Source organism: Ictalurus furcatus, chromosome 16 (assembly GCF_023375685.1).
Source record: "Ictalurus furcatus strain D&B chromosome 16, Billie_1.0, whole genome shotgun sequence".
In the NCBI taxonomy this organism is placed as follows: Eukaryota; Metazoa; Chordata; class Actinopteri; order Siluriformes; family Ictaluridae; genus Ictalurus; species Ictalurus furcatus.
The window spans coordinates 8,366,096-8,385,525 of NC_071270.1; the positions used below are offsets into that span (position 1 = coordinate 8,366,096).

General features: G+C 39.9%; 1 protein-coding gene across 5 annotated transcripts in view; it reads left to right on the plus strand.

Annotated features, from left to right (window-relative positions):
* The window catches only part of phldb2a (pleckstrin homology-like domain, family B, member 2a), an 87,700-nt gene that overhangs the window by 22,616 nt on the left and 45,654 nt on the right, over positions 1-19,430 (plus strand). For 2 of the 5 annotated variants that reach the window (XM_053645419.1, XM_053645420.1), the window contains exons 4-10: positions 413-670; positions 5,819-5,953; positions 12,652-12,792; positions 14,588-14,716; positions 15,033-15,188; positions 15,377-15,487; positions 15,592-15,681. In XM_053645419.1, coding sequence (XP_053501394.1) covers positions 413-670; positions 5,819-5,953; positions 12,652-12,792; positions 14,588-14,716; positions 15,033-15,188; positions 15,377-15,487; positions 15,592-15,681 — 1,020 coding nt within the window. The remainder of the gene's footprint in view (positions 1-412; positions 671-5,818; positions 5,954-12,651; positions 12,793-14,587; positions 14,717-15,032; positions 15,189-15,376; positions 15,488-15,591; positions 15,682-19,430) is intronic. The other 3 variants (XM_053645421.1, XM_053645422.1, XM_053645424.1) reach the window with 3 other exon arrangements.

Genomic DNA, 19,430 nt, shown 5'->3' on the forward strand with positions numbered 1-19,430 from the left:
TATTTTACTTTTATTTGTGGTTGATTTGTTATTTAATTGTGCACGTAGGGTGCACAGTGGCTTAGTGGTTAGCACGGTCACCTCACACCTCCAGGGTTAGGGGTTCGATTCCCACCACATGTGTGCGGAGTTAACTCCCCCAGTCCAAAGACATGCATGGTAGGCTGATTGGTGTGTCTGTAGTGTGTGAATGTGTATGTGATTGTGCCCTGTAATGGATTGGCATCCTGTCCTGGGTGTACCCTGCCTTGTGACCGATGGTTTAGGCTCCAGGTTCCCCACGACCCAGTAGGATAAGCGGTATAGAAAATGGATGGATGTTATGCATATATGATTCTAAACTGCTTAGATTCTGTTTTTTAATGTTCCCCTTTTATAATTTTTTATGTCCTATGGACCCTTATTCCTGAAGGAGCGTCAGCGTCTGGAAACCATATTGAGCCTGTGCTCTGAACTTGGCAGCACTGAATCAAGTTGTCCAGAACACAACTCTGGTGTCTGTGCTATATCTGACCTGCAGAAGATCAATCACGAGCTGCAGAAGCTGCAGGTTTCGGATGATGAGTCTGAGTTCTCTGACTTGCTTGTCGTAGCTGCTCCAGAGGATGGCTCAGTGGATAAGGGTAGAGGAGAGAGACAGGTACAGCCCAACAACATCCTGCTAACCTCTGTGAGGTCACACTCACCACACATGCACAAGATGAGATATTGTTTTTTTTCCTTTCATATGAACAAAAGTGTTATTTTAGATCTGTATTAACACAAACATTATAATACTTTGATAATGTTATTATACTTTGTGTCATGTAATGAGATTATGGACAGATGTAAGTGCAGTTAAGAGCTTTTATTGAAGAGAATATAATCCAAAGGGCAAGGCAAAATCAACAACAACGATAGGCAAAGGTCAGGTGATCAGGCAAACAGACTACAGCAGGTAAGGCAGAAAATTGGAATCAAGGGCAACAGAATCAGAACCAGAATTACAACACTTAGCTTGGTAACGACAGATACTAGATGAACTGAAGGTTTACTTCGCAAACATGTAGTGGGTGAGCAGTCTCTTTTAAAGTTTGGTATGATTGTGAACAGGTGTGTGTGATTAGTATTCTGGGGATGGTGAAAGTGTCTGTGTGTTTGTTTGGGAGTTGTAGTCTGCGTCAGCCATGTTTGTAGTCTGTGGTGCATTCTGGGAAACGGAGTCACTGGTTTGATGTGATATGACATTATGCTTAATGTTTTTTCTAGCACCTTTATTTGCTGTTAAAAAAATGCTACAAAACAGTCCTGATGATTTTCTTTTAGGATCGATGGCTGTTGCTCATGATTTATGTTTTGCTGCACATTAGTTTCACATTATCAGGGTTTTTTTTAGGCAGTTGAGGAAGCAATATTTGTGTGCAATATGTTTGCATACGATTAGGATGAAGAAATGTAATTTTGTGTTTTAGGATCCACAAATGAACAGGCAGATGTGGGTAGTAATACCCTACATTTACTTTGCTAAATTTACTTTCGAGTAACTGTTCGAATATAATGCATTTTTAAGAGTAGGTTTAACTGGCCATACTTATACTATTACTCAAGTTAATTTTTAATCACAGAAATGTACTTTTACTTTGCTACATTCTCTGGCATTCCTCTGTTACTGTTAAATGTTAATGAATATATGTAGTTATAATTAGAATAATAATTAGTTTATCTAGGGCACACGGTGGCTTCATGGTTAGCAGGTTCGCCTCAAACTTCCAGTGGGTTCGATTCCCATCGGGCCCTGTGTGTGCGGAGTTTGCATGTTCTCCCCGTGCTGTGGGGGTTTCCTCCGGGTACTCCAGTTTCCTCCCCCAGTCCAAAGACATGCATGGTACGCTGATTGGCATGTCTAAAGTGTCCGTAGTGTATGAATGGGTGTGTGAATGTGTATGTGAGTGTGCCCTGCGATGGATTGGCACCCTGTCCAGGGTGTACCTCGTCTTGTGCCCGATGCTCCCTGGGATAGGCTCCAGGTTTCCCCGTGACCCTGAAGGAAGGATAAGTGGTATAGAAAATGGATGGATGAATGGATTAGTTTATATCACGCATTATGAGGTCGTGAGTCTTGCGATATGTTGCAGTGGCCTGAATGCGTCTGCAACAACCACTCACTTTTTTAGCAGGCTCAGTCCTGGAAGATAATAGCCAAAGAGGGGGAAGAAGCGAGCATGTTGGCAGATGCAGGACACACACACACACAAACACAAACATAATCACAAACATACGCAATACACACACTTTCTCTTCTATTTTGTTCCATAGTTTGTTCTTTGGTTCTCTGTTGTCTTATTTAAATGCAGATGCTGACAAGTTTGTGTTCTTAACATGTTGTGAAAATAAAGGCAGTCAGTCTTTAAAAAACAAAAAATTATTGTATTTTTGGAGTGTATGTGGGATCAGTAACTTGTAACTTGGTACTTGAGTGGTATTCTCATTGGATACTTTATTACTCTTACTCAACTAATTATTAAAATTATTACTTTTACTGTTACTTGAGTAATTATTTTATAAGTAGTTTTACTTTTTTTTTTTACTACACTACTCACCTCTGTAAACAAGTAAGTAGTGTATTTTTCTTTAATTGTAAAGAAAAAACAAAAAGGTATCAGTTCAAAGGTTTGTGTCTGTCATGAATTTGCAGTTGAGTGAATACAAGAAGAGGGTTCAGTTTATTGACGTTAAAAACAGCCAATCAGAACAAATGGGTAAGACAGTAATCAATAACCATGTAACAGTCAGGGGTAGGGCAATGGGCAAGCAGAGATATATTATGCAAATTCTAAAAGCAGATGTATAATGCCAAAAACAGAATAGCGAACACAGAAAAAAGGCTCAGTAATGTCACAGAATTAGTTTTTTTTTTAAATGCAGGATACCTACATTTTATTTTTAACTTTTCTGTTTTGTTGTAAACATACACTGTATGACCAAAAGTATGTGGACACCTGACCATCACACCCATATGTGGGTCTTTCACAAACTGTTGCCACAAAGGTGTAAGCACACAATTGTCTAGTATGTCTTTGTATGCTTTAACATTAAGATTTCCCTTAACTAGAACTAAGTGTGGAAGAACTCAAGTTACTTGCACAGGGCCCTGACCTCAACCCTATTGAACACTTTTGGGATGAATCCGGAACGCTGACTGCATGCCAGGCCTTCTTGCTCCACATATCAATTCCTGGCCTCAGTAATGCTCTTGTGGCATTACCGCCTTGATCTAGTGGAAAGCCTTTCCAGAAAAGCGATAGTTATTAACAGCAAAGGGGGGACTAAATCTGGAATGGGATGTTCAAAAAGCACATATGAGCGTGATTGTCAGGTGTTCACATACTTTTGGCTATATAGTGTATTTTTAAAGTTACACTTTCCTTTTTGTCTATATAAAAAGAACTGTGAGGTGCAAACATTTTCCCTCAGCTGTGTGCTCTATGTAGTGAGCTGAATATTTCTTTCTAGACTTTCTATCCTTAAACATAAGTAGGGATCTGGCTGTACCAGCTGAAGGTATTTTGGTGTTTTTGCTGTTTTGTATAAATCATTTTCCACAGCTCTAATAGCAGTATGATGATGTCAGCTGTAATTGAATTATACAGGAGACTAGAGCAGTTAGAATCTTAAAAATAGGAAAAGAGACGAACAGAGGATCAGGAAATGACTTTATTCCCAGTAACATTTTGTGTGTGTGTGTGTGTGTGTGTGTGTGTGTGTGTGTGTTTGAGTCAGAGAAAAAGATGAAGTGAATAAGAAAAAGATAAGAAAAGGTAGGATACATTGTTTGGTAGAATAGAATAAAGGATTACACAGTTATCTGTATAATGCATTATATCTAGATCAACAAGCAAACATGTACAACAAGTGTATGCTAAGATATTGAAGGTCTGTTGTGCTACTGTGCATGTACTATTAAAGTGATTGATGTTTATGGTAAATTTCAGTGAAATTTGGAATACATGCTAATATCACATGTTTATTCACCGTGTGGCCACAGACTCTGCCAGATAACCATCAGTACTGCTATAAAATTGAATGCTTTGTCTTGAGCTTAAAATTTTTTCCAGTGGCAGCGTAAACGTGACACATGCTATCAAAGAAGGCAGAACAGTAAATATAAGTACAATAAATAGTAAATGGTAAATCTGAATAGTAAATACCTAAGTGTCCGGGAGTGGCAGTAATAAAATGTCGCAGTGCTAATTGAAGGACTACTGGCTTTTAAGCAGTCCTGTGGCTTGGTGATAAAAACTTTTTCTTCAGTCTGGTTGTTCATGACTGGATGCAATGGAAGCATCTGCCAGATGGCAGTTTCGCAAACAGGAAATGAGCAGGGTCCTTAATGCTGTCCTTAATGATATTGCAGGCCTCCCTCAAACTGAGTGTTTGGTAAATGTCCTGTTAGGCTGGAAGTTTATTTTCAGTGATTAGCTCTGCTGTTCTCACCACTCTCTGAAGAGCTTTACGTCAGAGGAAGAGCAGCTGCCATACCAGACAATGATGCAGCCAATCAGAATGCTCTCTATTGTGTAGAACTAGAAGTTTGACATTATATCAGTGGAAATGCCAAACCTCTTAAGCCTCTGCAGAAAGTGTCTAGGCTCCAGTAGAGATCCTTGGAAATGTGGCCACCAAGAAACTTGAAGTTCTTAAGTCTCTCCACTTCCACCACATTCATGTAGATGGGAGTGTGACCCCCTCTCTGTGACTTCCTGTAATCCACAATCATATTCTTGGTCTTGCTGCCGTTCAGAGAGAGATTGTTTCATCACACCATGTTGAAAGTGCTTTGACCTCCTCTCTGTAGAATGACTTATCACCGTTGTTGATGAGTCCTAGGATGGTTGTATCAACCGCAAATTTGAAGATGATTATGTTGGAACTGTGCTTAGCAGAGCAGTTATAGGTAAACAGGGAGTACAAGAGGGAGCTGAGCACACATGCCTGTGGGGAACCAGTGCTGAGTGTGAGTGTGGAGAATGTGTGGCTGCCAATCCTAACCACTTAGGAACTGCCCGTCAGGAAGTCCAGGATTCAATTACATATGTGACTGTTAAGTCCCAGATCCTTCAGCTTGACCCTTAGTTTGGTAGCGATGATGGTATTGAACACAGAGCTATAATCAATAAACAGTATCTGCACATAGGTGTCTCTCTCCTCCAGGTGTTCCAGAGTAGAGTGCATGGCCATTGTAATGGTGTCATCAGTAGGTCTATTCAAGCGGTAATCAGACTGTAATGGGTTGAAGGTGTCTGATAGAGAGGAGCAGATACAGGATTTGACGAGAAACACTTCATGATCACTGATGTCAGTGCTACAGGGTGGTAGTCATTCAGGCAGGAGACAGCAGTCTTCTTGGTGACAGGGATTATGGTGGTCGATGGTGGTGATGGTGGTCTGCTTGAAGTATGTGAGTGAGTGAGAGAGGGTTAGAGTGAGTGAGGGAGTGAGTAAAGTAAGTAAAAATGTGACCCAATTGACAGATTTTAGGAAGTCTGGTTTCTTAGCAGAGTGCAAAGACAGATTTGGGGATTAGTGCAATGAAGGAAGAGGTTCACCTCTTCTTCATCAAAATTTTCTTTCAACTCTTTGATCAATGACACAGAGTCCACAAACTATATTTCAAGCACAAGTTGAAATGGAGATGACAAAGAGATAACTATTTAATTCTGCTGTGATCAATTAAAACAATTTTTTAAACCAATGTATAAACATTTCTTTATAAAACAAATTTGATGTTCTGATATATTATCAGATGTATTCTCTTATATTATTTGTTTTATCTGTCCAGACATCAGAAGACATGCAGATTAAACAGGAAGTGTCCCATTTAGAGGAGGAGAGGATTCAAGTCCTCAACAACATTGAAGAGCTGGAGCAGAAGATCAAGGATTTAGACACACAGTTGAATGAGTCTGTCGGAGAGGTTTGTGTCAGAAGCTTAATAATTCTAGATGCAGTCAACTCCAGAATTATAAAATGAACAGAAAGGATTATGAACACATACAATGACATTGTGGATATAAAGTATCCACACCCATGTTAAAAGGGTAGTTTTTTGTGATGTAAAAAATGAAACCAAGATAAATAATGTCAGATGTTTTTTCACCTTTAATGTGATGTAGCAACCAACAAAATTCATGTGAAAGCAAATAGAAATGTTTAAAGGAGAAAAACACAAATACAAACTCATAACTCTATGTAAGGTGCACACCCTTTTCTAATGGAGTATTCTCAGAATGAAACAATAAAAAATGTAGTTGAAATGTAATTATCATACACCTGTCATCAGTGAAGTGATTCTGATTAACCTCAAATAAAGATCAGCTGTTTTTGTAGGATGTTCTTGACATCATATTGGTTTCATCTGATTGCTGAAGCCATGGCCCTCAAAGCATGTTGGGGACCGTATTGTTGAAAGGCACTTATCAGGAGAGAATTTCCAAAACATTAGATGTACCATGGAACACTGTGAAGGCCATCATCAAGTGTAGAATATGTGGCACCACAGAGACATTAACAAGATCACGATGTCCTTCAAACATCCAACTCCACCTAAAATTGATCCAAAGCATACATATAATCACCCCAATGCATGTGGAAAAGTATGTTATGGTCTGATGAGACCAATGTAAAACTTTTTGGGCTAAAAGATTTTTAATTCTAAAAGATATGTTTGGCACAAAATCAAGACTTATCACCCAAAGAACAGCATACCCACCATGAAGCATAGTGGTGGCAGCATCATGCTATGGGGCTGCTTCTTTTCAGCTAGGACTAGGGCTCTAGTCAAGACAGAGGGAATCATTGTTAGAAAATTGAAAATGAAGAAACATTTCACCTTCCAGCACAATAATGACCCAAAGCACAGATCTAAGTCAGCAAATTAATGGCTTCAGAAAAAAGATCTCCATTTTGTAATGGCCCAGTGAGAGACAGATCTATATCCTATCAAAAACATGTGGAATGACCTGAAGAGGGCTGTGCACAGGAGATCCCCTTACAATGTGATAGATCTGGAGCATTTTTACAAGGAAGAGTGGAAAAAGATTTCCAAATCAAGTTGGTAGACTCTTACCCAAAAAGACTGAGTGCTGTATTACAAGCAAAAGGTGCTTTCACAATGTATTAGTTAAGGGGTATGCACACTTATGCAACAGAGCAGGCACAGGAAAAGATAGATGCATTATCCTTATTTTTCTCTTTTTGGGTGGCAAACAAGTTAACAGTGGTGTGCATTTCTGATTTGCAGTATCCACACACTGTCCACTTGTACAAGATGTGTACACCTGCAAATTCATGATTTTTTCTAATGTGGGAGCAGCACAAAGCAAAAAAAATTATGCTTGTCACACCATTCTGTGTAAACTCTAGAGTCAGTTGTGTGTGAAGTTCCCAGGAGATCAGCAGTTTATGAAATGCTCAAACCAGCCTTTCTGGTAATAACATTCATGCCATGATCAAAGTCACAGAGATCACAATTTTTCTTCATTCTGATGTTTGATGTGAACATTAACTGAAGCTCTTGACCTGTAGCTGCATGGTTTTTTGTATTGTGCTGCTGCCACATGATTGGCTTATTAGATAACTGCATGAGTGTACAGGTGTTCCAAATAAAATGGGCGGTGAGTGTATATCTATAATATGCAGACATTATACACTAAACCTGGCAACCCTGTATATAGGACATAGATGTTTATGATACTCTTAGTGATACTGGAAAAATATTGTGATTTAGATCTAAACAGTGCCTTAATGAATGCTAAAATAAAACCATATTTATATCATACTTCTGTTGAAACAAATGAAATATTCTTTTCTGAGCCACCGCTCCATATCTCATACAGACCACAAGCTGTGAACAGGGCAGAAAATTATTTAATTACTTTTTAAAATATTGCAAATCTTGTACGTTCATTGCACCTGAAATTTTTTTATAGGTCTTATAATATGATAATTCATGTTGTTATTAAAATAAAAAAAACTTCTCTGAATATCATGAGTTAATGGCATTGGTTTACACCCCTAATGTGAACAGTGGGAGAACACATGAAACTCCACACAGATAGTAACCTGAACTAAGGATTGACCTCAGGACTCTGGTGATTGGTGCCACCTTGCCAGCCTAGAATGTGTGTGTGTGTCTTAGACATAGTAATTAACTGGATAACCAACTTCTAAAATGGATGAAGGTCTCCAGTGTAGGGCTGTGCGATTAATCAGATTTTCTATTTCAGTTTTGATTATGGCCTCCGACGATTATGAAAACAAAATAATCGAGATAAAATGATTATTGTGCCCCATCTCGTTGTTCATGTTCTTGTTTTGTCTTTTTAAAGGGTCGTGAAACCTCCCTCTTTCAGCTCAAGTCTACCTCTCAATGTTTTTGAAAAATGCAGTTTAAATGGGTGTGGATGGCTGTGCGAAGAAGGGAGGGGGAGTGGTCGTGGCAGGGAAAGGTAGGGGAGGAAGAGGGGGCGAGCCTTCATAACACTCAAAAAAAGATGGATAGTGACAAAGTTTGCAGTGAGGCAGTGGACTTCTCTCCTCCTGAATCCCCAGTGCTAAATGGAGACACGATAGAGAGCAGTGCAGGTCCTCTGCCCCATCTATTTAAACCATTAGCCCCTGGCGCGACTATGGAGGAAAACATAAAATAAAACCGGAGGCAGCACGGATGGTAGAAGTGTCAGAATGGTAGATAGCTAATAGACTCGAGCTTTTCATGAATAAAAGGTGAAGGGGCTTCTCTTCAACGCGGACTCTTGTTGCATTGTTTTGCACGTGATGGCCTGTGGAGCTTTAAGCCGTTTAATTAGCTCAAAAGGCAAGTAAAAATGTAATGGTTAATATTAGACACATACCTCATTTGAAGGGATGGAAAAGTCCTCTAGACTTAGTACCGCATCATTGTGTAGATGCAAACGCAAACTTCATGAGCAAGTCCGAAGTCCACCTTTCTCCAATTCTCATTGCTCTCCTGAGAAAACGCACTGAAACTCTTACACCACTGAAACAAACACCTGCGACCCATTTGAACGCCTCTCTCATCTACTACATCTGTAGGAAAACATCATGTGCTGTCACGAATAATTAAGAGACAGCATCTTCTCATAGGATAAGAACACACAGGCTCATGAATCATTATAACACACTGACATGTCATCGAAGTACTATGATACATTGCCAGGTCACTGCCTGTGATGTGTGACAGGACGAGATTTTAAACCAGGAAGATGAAAATAGCGGGAAAAAAATCTAAATTAACCAGTTTTCTCCTACAATTCAAATTAACAGATATGATTAACCCAGATTTGATTCAAATTTAAACAGATTCAAGGAGTCCGATGTGATACCAAATGTTATTTCTTTTTGTATCACTGGAAAACTCATTTCCTCTAGGGTCATGACAGCTGGTCTAAATACGATCATTTCCTTTCTAAAGATCACACAGAAACTACAGGCTGATCTAAACCAGGAGACAGAATTTCATTGGCTAAAGAAGTTTGAAATTAATTTCTGGCGATGCGATTCGCTGAAATGCGTCACGTGACGTGCTCCATTAGCTTACAAGAGAGACATCAATACAGTAAAAAGAGATGCAGAAAATGCAGAAATTGTGTGCAAAAGCATTAAAAAACGAATGTAAGCAGCTATCCATAGCTTGAATAAGAAAGGAAAGTGTGTGTGTGTGTGTGTGTGTGTGTGTGTGTGTGTGTGTGTGTGTGAGATTTATTTTTCAGTTAAATTATATTGAAGGTAATCCACTGTTCAGAATACTATATATATATATATATATATATTTAAAGTTCAATAAATGCATGATGTTTCCAAAATCAATGAGTAATCGTGTTTAATAATCGTGATCTCAATATTGACCAGAATAATCGTGATTATGATTTTCGCCATAATTGAGCAGCCCTACTCCAGTGCAATGCTGACTTGCTTATTCTTTCTCTTTCCCACTCTTTCCGTATTTCTCTCTCTTTCTCTCTGGTGTATGCTGGGAGTGTGTGGGTGAGAGTGATGCTGGGTGAGACCTGAGTGTGAGTGTGAGTTCACTTGTTTTTTTCTATTTCCTTTTTTCTACTTTTTCTTCCTATTTGTTGCATGGTTTGGCAAGCAAGTTTGTGTAAGAGGTTGTATTTGCTTGGTGTAGTTAGTTTTGCGTAGAAGGATGACGTCTCTGTCCTTGCGCAATGGTTTGAGGTGTGTACCTGACAACTGCGTTATGATAAAGGACACTCTAATGGCAGTAGCAGAGGCGAGGTTGGTCATGAGAACATTTCCTCCACTTCCCATATGAATAAAGCATTGTGGTTGTCAGAGTGTTATACATTTGACCGGGGAAAACCCTACCCATAATATTAACATAGGTGATGACACTACTGTGGAGGGTATAAGAAAGTGAGTTAAAAAAGGACTCTGAACAAAGAAACGTGCACGCACAAGGACCTCTGTTCTTTTCCCTCTTGTTTATTAAAACCAATCGTAGATTCACTGCTTGCCTCTTTTAATTGACAGTGGTTTTTTTTAGTTTAAACTCCAAATCTCATGTATCAGCTGATTGGCGGTATTGTTGTCAATTATAGTTTGGTTCAAGTAACTCCACTTTATGCAGCAGCTTCAAAAGTTCTGATTTTTATCGCTAGTTCATTCTGAGCGATTTCTCTGGGGTGCAAACACCCGGTTTTAAAACATGTAATGTCTTTTAGGAGGCAGGTTTACATGCTTTTAAATTCACCAGAGCACACACTAGATGTTTCCTTCCATGTTAAACATGAAGGAAGAACATTTATGGTGTACGCAACCACCGGTAATTTGCAGTGTTTTGAATGTGGTGATATTGGCCACAAATCTTGTTGCCCACACAGAGAGCGAGAAGCACCTGCCACTCATTCAGAGTCAGGAGGACATTGCAGGCCCTTCCAAGGTAAGCTGATCAGAGACTGATGTAGAGTGTCCTGCAGATAACCGGTCAGAAAATGTTCTGAAATCAGCAGTGATGGCTGCTACGATCTCTGAACTCGGATCTATTGAGATTGTTAACGTTAATAGTGGCAGTACTGAGATTCTGGTTGTTGAGCATTTTAATAGCTGTAGGTGTATGCTGAGAAGGTGGTGCTGAGTGTTACTGATAAACAATCTGGTGGTGGTGCTAGAAAGATGGTTGTAGAAAAGATGGTTGTTCTAATTATACACTTTATGAGATGAGTGGGCGGGATGATGCTCTATCACATGATACTTCCTCTCTTCATGATATTGACTTCTGTTCACCGTGTGTGAACTTGAAGGGTATTCTCAAGAACCTTTTCTTAAGGTTCCCTCTCTGTACACTTTAGAGGAGATTAATGGTTTCTTAGATGATACCACTGGAAGGCAGGTAAATATTAAGAACTTTTCCCTGATATTAAGAAGTTTGTGCGGTCAGTTACTGTTCATCAGAAGAATGTGGGTGTTGATCTTCAGAATGAGAAAAAAGGTTTCGTTTAAGAAGGCATATGACTGTACTTAGAAAGTAAAGAAAAGTGAAAAAAGAGATTGTTAAAGGCATCTGTATAGTAGAACAGCCATGTGTCATGTGGTGTCTTCCATTATTATTATTACTTTTCCGTTTTTACATGTTACTTCAGGAAACTCGCAGTGATGTTGTTAATGAAATTAAATGGGAAATGTGGTGGAAAGGGCAGTACGTACTTAGCCACAAAACAAATGTAAGTGCAGGGGTAGCAATTTTATTTTCTCACTTCATTTTAATTAATTTTATTTTCTCATTTTATTTTAATAAGAAATTGCTCCAAGATAAAAACTTCTGTGAACATTTTGAGAAGTTCTGGCAGTACTGGGAAAAAAGGTCAAATTTAATTTTTGAAACTTTAAGACAATGGTGGGAAATAGGGAAGACAAATATAAGATTGTTTTGGCAGCAGAACACTGCTAATTTTACTAAGAGGCCAAGAGAAATTATTCAGATTCTTGAAAATGATATATCTGTCCTGGAGTCAGAATTATTGGGCAGACATGATGTCTGGGTGTCAATTTGCAAAAGGGAAAAAAAGGAATTGGGGTCTTTTTTGAATGAAAGGGTAAAAGATGCTTTAGTAAGGTCCCGTTTTACTTCTGTTGCTGACATGGATGCTCCCAGTGCTTATTTTTTAAACTTGGCGTGTACAGTAGCACAGCACAAACAGATGGCCTGTCTTTGTCTTCCTGATTGGACGAAAAGAGGATACGTCCAGTAAAAAGAGGACGTATGGTCACCCTAATGTATTGTGAAGGTCGGAGGCCGGCCAATTTTAGTTTCAAGGGGTATCAGACAAAGTTGTCCTTTATCCGGACAATTATATAGCATAACTATTGAACCACTACTCCTTAATCTGCACAAAATGCATAAAATACTGTGTTTTATTATACCTGGTTCCCCCAGAGTTCAGCTATCACTTCAAATGCTTATGCTGATGATGTGAGCCTTAGTGAATTTTGTCATTTGTTCCTGGTTACATAACGTGTGAATAATTTGTTATAATAAAGGTGTTTGTAAATAAGAAAAACCTCTCTCTCTCTCTCTCTTTCTCTCTCTCTCTCTCTCTCTCTCTCTCTCTCTCTCTGTCCCTCTGTGTTTAGATGGAGGTAGAGAGGGCCCTGTTGGAAGGCGAGCATAATGAAGAGCTTACTCTCCTGCAAGCAGATAGGCAGTCACTAAAAAAGCTAAATGAACAGATGAGCAAAATGGAGAAAACCACAAATACTGATACAACTGACAAGGTACAGTCCCCTCCAAAAGTATTGGAACAGCAAAGCCAATTCTTTTGTTTTTATTATATACTGAATACATTTGGGTTTGAGATCAAAAGATGAATATGAGATGATAGATCAGGATTTCAGCTTTATTTTCCTGATATTTACAACTTAGAACATGGCACCTTTGGTTGCAGACCATGCAATTTTTAGGTACTCTACTTTAGATCAAGAGTACAGGAACAGATAGTCTTAAAGTAAATAACACTTAATATTTGGTTGCATATCCATTGCTTGCAGTAACTGCATCAAGCCAACATCTCATACTGTTGCATTCATCTTTTGTGGTGCTTTTTCAGGCTTGTGCTGCAGCTTCCTTCAGTTGTTGTTTATTTTGGGGTGTTCAATCTTCTCTTCAGGAGGTGAAATGCATGCTCAATTGGGTTAATGTTTGGTTATTGACATGGCCAGGCTAAAACTTTCCACTGTTTTCTTTCCAAGTCCTTTGCTATGTTGGCAGTGTGTTTTGGGTCATTGTCTGAATGATGAAATTCATCTAAATTAAATTGGAAGCATTTCTTTGTAACTTAGCAGACAGAATGTTTCTGTTTCAGAATTCATTCTGCTCCTACAATCACAACTTACATCATCAATAAAGATGAGTGAGCCAGTTTCAGGTACAGCTATGCAAGCTCAAGCCATGACACTACCTCCACCGTGCTTGACTGATGAGCTTGTGTGTTTTGTATCATGAGCAGATCCTGTCTTTTTCCATTCTTTGGCCTTTCTATCACTTTAGTAGAGGTTCATCTTAGCTCTCAGATATGAGAACTTTTGTGGCTCAGCTCTTTAGTTATTTGTCTATTCCAACCTGGCCTTCTGATTCTTACTGCTGATGAGTGGTTTGGATCTTGTGGAATGGCATCTATGTTTCTGCTCTCAAAGTCTTTTTCAAATGGTGGATTGTGATACCTAGACCCCTGCCCGGTGGAGGGTGTTGGTAATGTCACTGACTGGTATTTTTGTTTTTTTTCTTCACAGGTCTCTCAATGTTTCTGTCATCAACCGCTGTTGTTTTCCTTGGCCGACCTATTTGATATCTGGTTGTTAGTACACCAGTGGTTTGTCTCTTTATCCAGACAATCCAAATTGTTGTACTGGCTTTGCCCAATGCTTATGCAAGCTTTGATTGATATTCCCTCTTTTCTCAGCTTCAAAATGGCTTGCTTTTCTCCCATAAACCGCTCTCTGGTCTTAAAGGATAAACCAAATGAAGACCAGCGAGCTGTCTATGAGAGAAAAGCAAGCCATTTTGAAGCTGAGAAAAGAGGGGAGCTTGCATAAGCATTGGACAAAGCCAATACAACAATTTGGGATGTCCGGATAAAGAGACAAACCACTGGTGTACTAACAACCAGATATCAAATAAGTCAGCCAAGGAAAACAACAGCGTTGTTTAAACAAAAGGTGCCATGTTCTTAAGTTGTTTAACACATCTAGACGTAAATATCAGTAAATGAAAGCTGAAATTCGTATATTCATCTTTTGATCTAAAACTCAAATGTCTTCAGTGTATAGAAAAAACAAACTAATTGGCCTTGCTGTTCCAAACACTTTAGGAGGGGACTGTATATAAATAGACCTCCCTTTTACAAATATTAGTGACCCTACATTTAAGCTACATTTAACTGAGCAGCCACCTGTACCTTTTCGTTTTCCTCTTCCATTTAACTAACCCAGCCTTTCTATCCCTTCTATCATTGTCTTTTATGTGTGTGTGTGTGTTTGTATGCCTGCACATGGGCCGTTGTTGCTCTAACAGGACAAGGCACTGTTGGAGACTGAGAAAGTTAAAGTAGAGAAGCTAGCAGAGCTGGTCTTGGAGCAGAAGAGTCAGCTGGACTCATGTCCTGAAGCACTGAAGGAACAGCTTCAGAGTCAGCTCTCCAGGGTTAGTCAGCCATATGTGGGCTCCTCTCACTCTCTTCAACTTTTCCTTTGCTTTTAAAATGGACTCATTCCAAGATCTTGTCTCCTGAGCTCTTCTTCTCTCCTTTATGCAGTATGCTTTCTTCACTTTGGGAGTAGGCTGTCCTAGAATGATTTGCCATGTGCTGTGTATGTGGTCTTATTAATATGCTTTCTGCATGTTTAGATGAACAAGTGTGAGGCACTGCTCAATAATTGCTCAATAATGAGAAAATAATCAATATTATATGTGAATGACCCATAGTTTAGTGTGTGCATGTATGTGTCTGTCATCTCAGGACACAGTGATGTTGGAGACAGAGATGAAGCGTTTTGAGGATCTTGAGTTTCAGCAGCTAGAAAAAGAGAGCAGTCAGGCTGAAGAGAAAGAGACACAGATCCAGCAACTTCTCAGAGAAATTGCTGAGTACCAGCACAGCTTAGTCACACGCAAGGTGTGTGTATGTGTGTATGGGAGATTGAGTGAGGATTTGTTTATTTATTTTTGTACTTTGTGGTTTGTGTCCATCAGCAAAATAAACTTTGCAGGAATCCAAAAACATAGTCAGTGTACTGGTGTTGAAGATTTAAAGCTTAATCATAATATTTTTCTATTTACATACAAAACATGTACTTATTTAAGGAAAGACTCCTGACCTTGAAGAAACAGTCCACTCAGATTACCCAGCAGGCTCAGCGGGAGAAGGAGAACTTCCTGAAAGAGAAAAGCAATCTGCAGCTCATGTTACAAAGGGTAAGTGTGTGTGTGTGTGTGTGTGTGTGTGTGTGTGTGTGTGTGTGTGTGTGTGAGTGTGCATGTAGGATTATAGTATCACATACTTTGATCACCTTCTTCAGGAGCGAGAGAATCTTTCCACTCTGGAGAGGAAGTATGCAGAACTGACATGTGGCCAGACCTTTCCTCTGAATTCTGTTTCTATGAAAGAGGTGGGAATGTTAACCCTACTCAATCTTTGCTCAAAGTTTTGCACACATGCATACACACATGCAGGCATATTTATATACTGTATACAATCAGGTCCATAAATATTTGGACATTGATATTGAAGTTAGTGTCAATTTTGCTGGAGTTGAAATTAAGTAATAAATATAAGATCAAAGTGCAGACTTTCAGCTATAGAGGGTATTTACATCCGAATCAGGTGAGCAGTATTGGAATTACAGCTGTTCTCTTTCCAGTTGTGTATTATTCCCTTATTATTTCACTTGCAAGTAAGCAGATAAAAGGTCTAGACTCTAGAGACTAAACTGTGGTATTTGCATTTGGAATCTGTCACTGTTAATGCTCAGTATGAAGTCCAAAGTACTGTCACTGCCATCCTTAGGTTGAAAAATCAAAACAAACCCATCAGAGAAATTGTAAAACCATTAGGTGTGGCCAAATCAACTATTTGGTACATACTTAAAAAGAAAGAATGCACTGCTGAGCTCAAGAACCTCAAAAGGCCAAGAAGACTGCAGAAAACACCTTTCTTTCCCTGGTGAAGAAAAACCGATTCGGTTGGCCAGATTAAGAACACCCTTCAGGAAGTAGGTATATCTGTGTCAAAGTCAACAATCAAGAGAAGACTTAACCAGAGTAAATACATTTGGTTTACCACAAGATGTAAACCACTGATATGCCTCAACAACAGAAAGACCAAATTGGAATTTGCAATAAACATCTAAAAAAAACACGTACAAGCTTGTACCAGAATGATGGGAAGAATTATGCTCTCTGGTCCTTTGCAAATGGTACATTTTCATGTACTGACATATTTCATTTAATATTTTCATGCGGTCACATTATTCCTGTCGTAATATATTTTCACAAATTGATATTTATTTTATTAATATTTAATTAAAATAATTTACATTAATTTTAAATTTAATTACATGAAATACTGTATGTTGGGGTTATAAGTTTTCAATCTGCTTATTCTCATTGTAAGCCTATAAAAGTAAGTATAAAAGGCACTTACACAATCACACAATGGATTTTGAACATTATGTTATGATTAAAGTTCATATTGCAGGGTTTGCCATCCAGGCCGTGTAAGACCACCTTGGCATTAGTTGGCGAAGCCTATGCGGCAGTGGATCTTGCTTGTGGGTCTCAGCATACAACGACAGTGTAGCAGGCCTACCGGGCAGACATTCTGAACTGTGAGGGAGGCACAGAAGATGACTGTGGCGGCCACAGTTGCGGCCTGCTATTAGGCCTGTTTTAAAATGATAATCAGTGCCAAAAAGGCAAAAATAAGTGGTCCTAAGGGGCCGCGGAGGGAGGTATCAGGGAACAAGAGGTTGTTACGGCAGTTAGTACCCAGTGTTACTGTAGGGCTCCCCTAGCCAATGTTGTCCCAAGTTTTCATTTTCATGTCAGCAAGCTGTTACAGGGCAATAAAAATCTGGTGCTTTCCCTTCAACAGAATGTGGAAAGTTAACGTCACTAAAGATCATCTGGCAGTGTGGAAACTATTGCCAAATATGTGTCTGTGGGTTCTGTCTTCCATAGAAAATGGTACCGGGTCCAGTTCATAGCTCGACCCCCCCGTATCAGAGGCGTTCTCACCACAGGAGCCAGCACAAGGCGGAGGCCGACATTAGCCCAGGAAGTATATCTCTCTTGGACAAAGGGGCCATAGAACATGAACCTCTTCTTTGAGGAAGGGAGGTTTTATAGTCATTATTATTTACAGCCATACCCCGAGAAGACTGGGTATGTGGCCAATTTTAGATCTGTGTCCTCTGAAACGTACTCTTTGGACATACAGGTTCAGGACGTTGACGCTCAAACATATTGTTTCACAGACTCAATTTGAGCATTGGTTTGTGGTGATAGATCTAAAAAAGACTTGCATTCCATTGCCCAGTCACGGGAAGTTCCTGAGGTTCGCGTTTGGAGGCAACACATATCAATATCGTTTTTTCCTTTCAGTCTAGCTCGCCCACGTGAGGAGCTTGGGGCTCAGGTTGAACTTCAAGGAAAGTTGCTACTCCAGTCGAGAGTGACTTTTCTATGGGTTATATGGTATTCGAATACGATGAGGCATATCTATCCCCAACATGCATAGGGCAATCCTATCAACATTGAGCATGATAAGGTTAGGTTTGGGCATTCCCTACAGTCTCTATGGAGACTGTTGGGGCTTATGACAGCAGCAGCCAACATCACATTGTTGGGCCCGTTGCACATTTCATCTGAGGACGAAACCCCTTAGAGTAATCACTGTCACACGGCAATGCCTACATGCTCTGAGAACTTGGAGGTGTCCCCGGTTTATAGCCTTGGATCACACTCTAGGGGTGTCTCTTATCGCAAGATGGTAATGTCAGACACTTCCGTCTCTGGAGCGACCCTCATCTAGTGTGGCGTATAAATCGCCTAGAGGTGTGGGCTGTACTCCTAGCACTGAATTCCTTCTCCTCAGTTGAGAGGTCACCATGTGTTAGACAATACAGTGATGGTCTCATATATAAACCACCAGGGAGGATTATGTACACACCCCCTGTTCAGACAGGCTCAACGAATTTTTCTCTGGTGGACTGAAGGTTTTATCAGTGAGTGCAATGTACATTCCAGTTGCCCGGAATGTGGGGGTAGACATCCTGTTGAGGCAGGGGCTGAGGCCCAGGTATTGCAGGCTCTATCCATAAGTGGGTGAGTCCGTATGGCGGAGGTTCGGCCGAGTGGAAGTGGACATGTTCGCCTCCGAAGAGACAACAGACTGCCCGCTGTGGTTCACTCTAACTCCTTTCGCACCAAAAAAAGTTCAGGGCTGGATGCCATGGTACACATGTGACCAAAGTCACATCTGTACACCTTTCCCCCGATTGCTCTGCTCCCACAGGCTCTAGCAAGAGTTCGCCAAGATCGTGTTGCATCTGTCGCTAGTAGCACCAGATTGGCCAGCTCGAGTTTGCCAGTGCACCCTGCATGAAAGGATGAGTTCCCATTAGAGTATCAAGGTTTCTTCTCCATGTCAATTCTGGCTTTCTCATTAGAGCTCTAATTCTACATCCAGATTTCTTTGTGACATCCAGATTGTCTATGTGACAATGTTTCCTGCTAAAAGTGCAACACGCAACATACTTCAGCAGTTTTATGGTCTGTCCTCTGAAGCATGGAAGGCCAGTATCCAGCATCAAGGTCAAGGTCATCCATATATGGCCTTTGATTAGCCAGAAAGACAGACAGGAAGAGAGGTTAGAACACAAATATGAAAGCTTTGCCCTGTACATACAGTTGCAATCAAAATTATTCAACCCCCGTTGCAAATCAGGTTTATTGTCAAAATACAGGCTTTCAGCTGTTTGCAATGAACAAATCAAACAAAAGCAATAGAAATAGTTTAACACAATGAATGCTTCAAGTGGTTTCCCCAAATTCAACTGAAAATGCAACTTATAATGATTCCTCCAGTTTAAAAATTATTCAACCCCCTGAACAGAATCCCTCACAGCAGCACAAACATGCAAAACAGGTGTTTTCTCAAGCATACCTGATGCTACTAATCAAGGGCTTCGTTAGTTGCACCAGGTGTGCTTGAGCTAGAACACATGAAATACCTGAACTGGCTAGGGGCAGGAAATACATTAAATATTTGGACAGGGCAGAAAAAGGAAGTTATCAACAGCTGCAACTAGATTTCTGAGAAGGCAGGTTGTGAAAAAACCTTGAGTGACTGCAACAA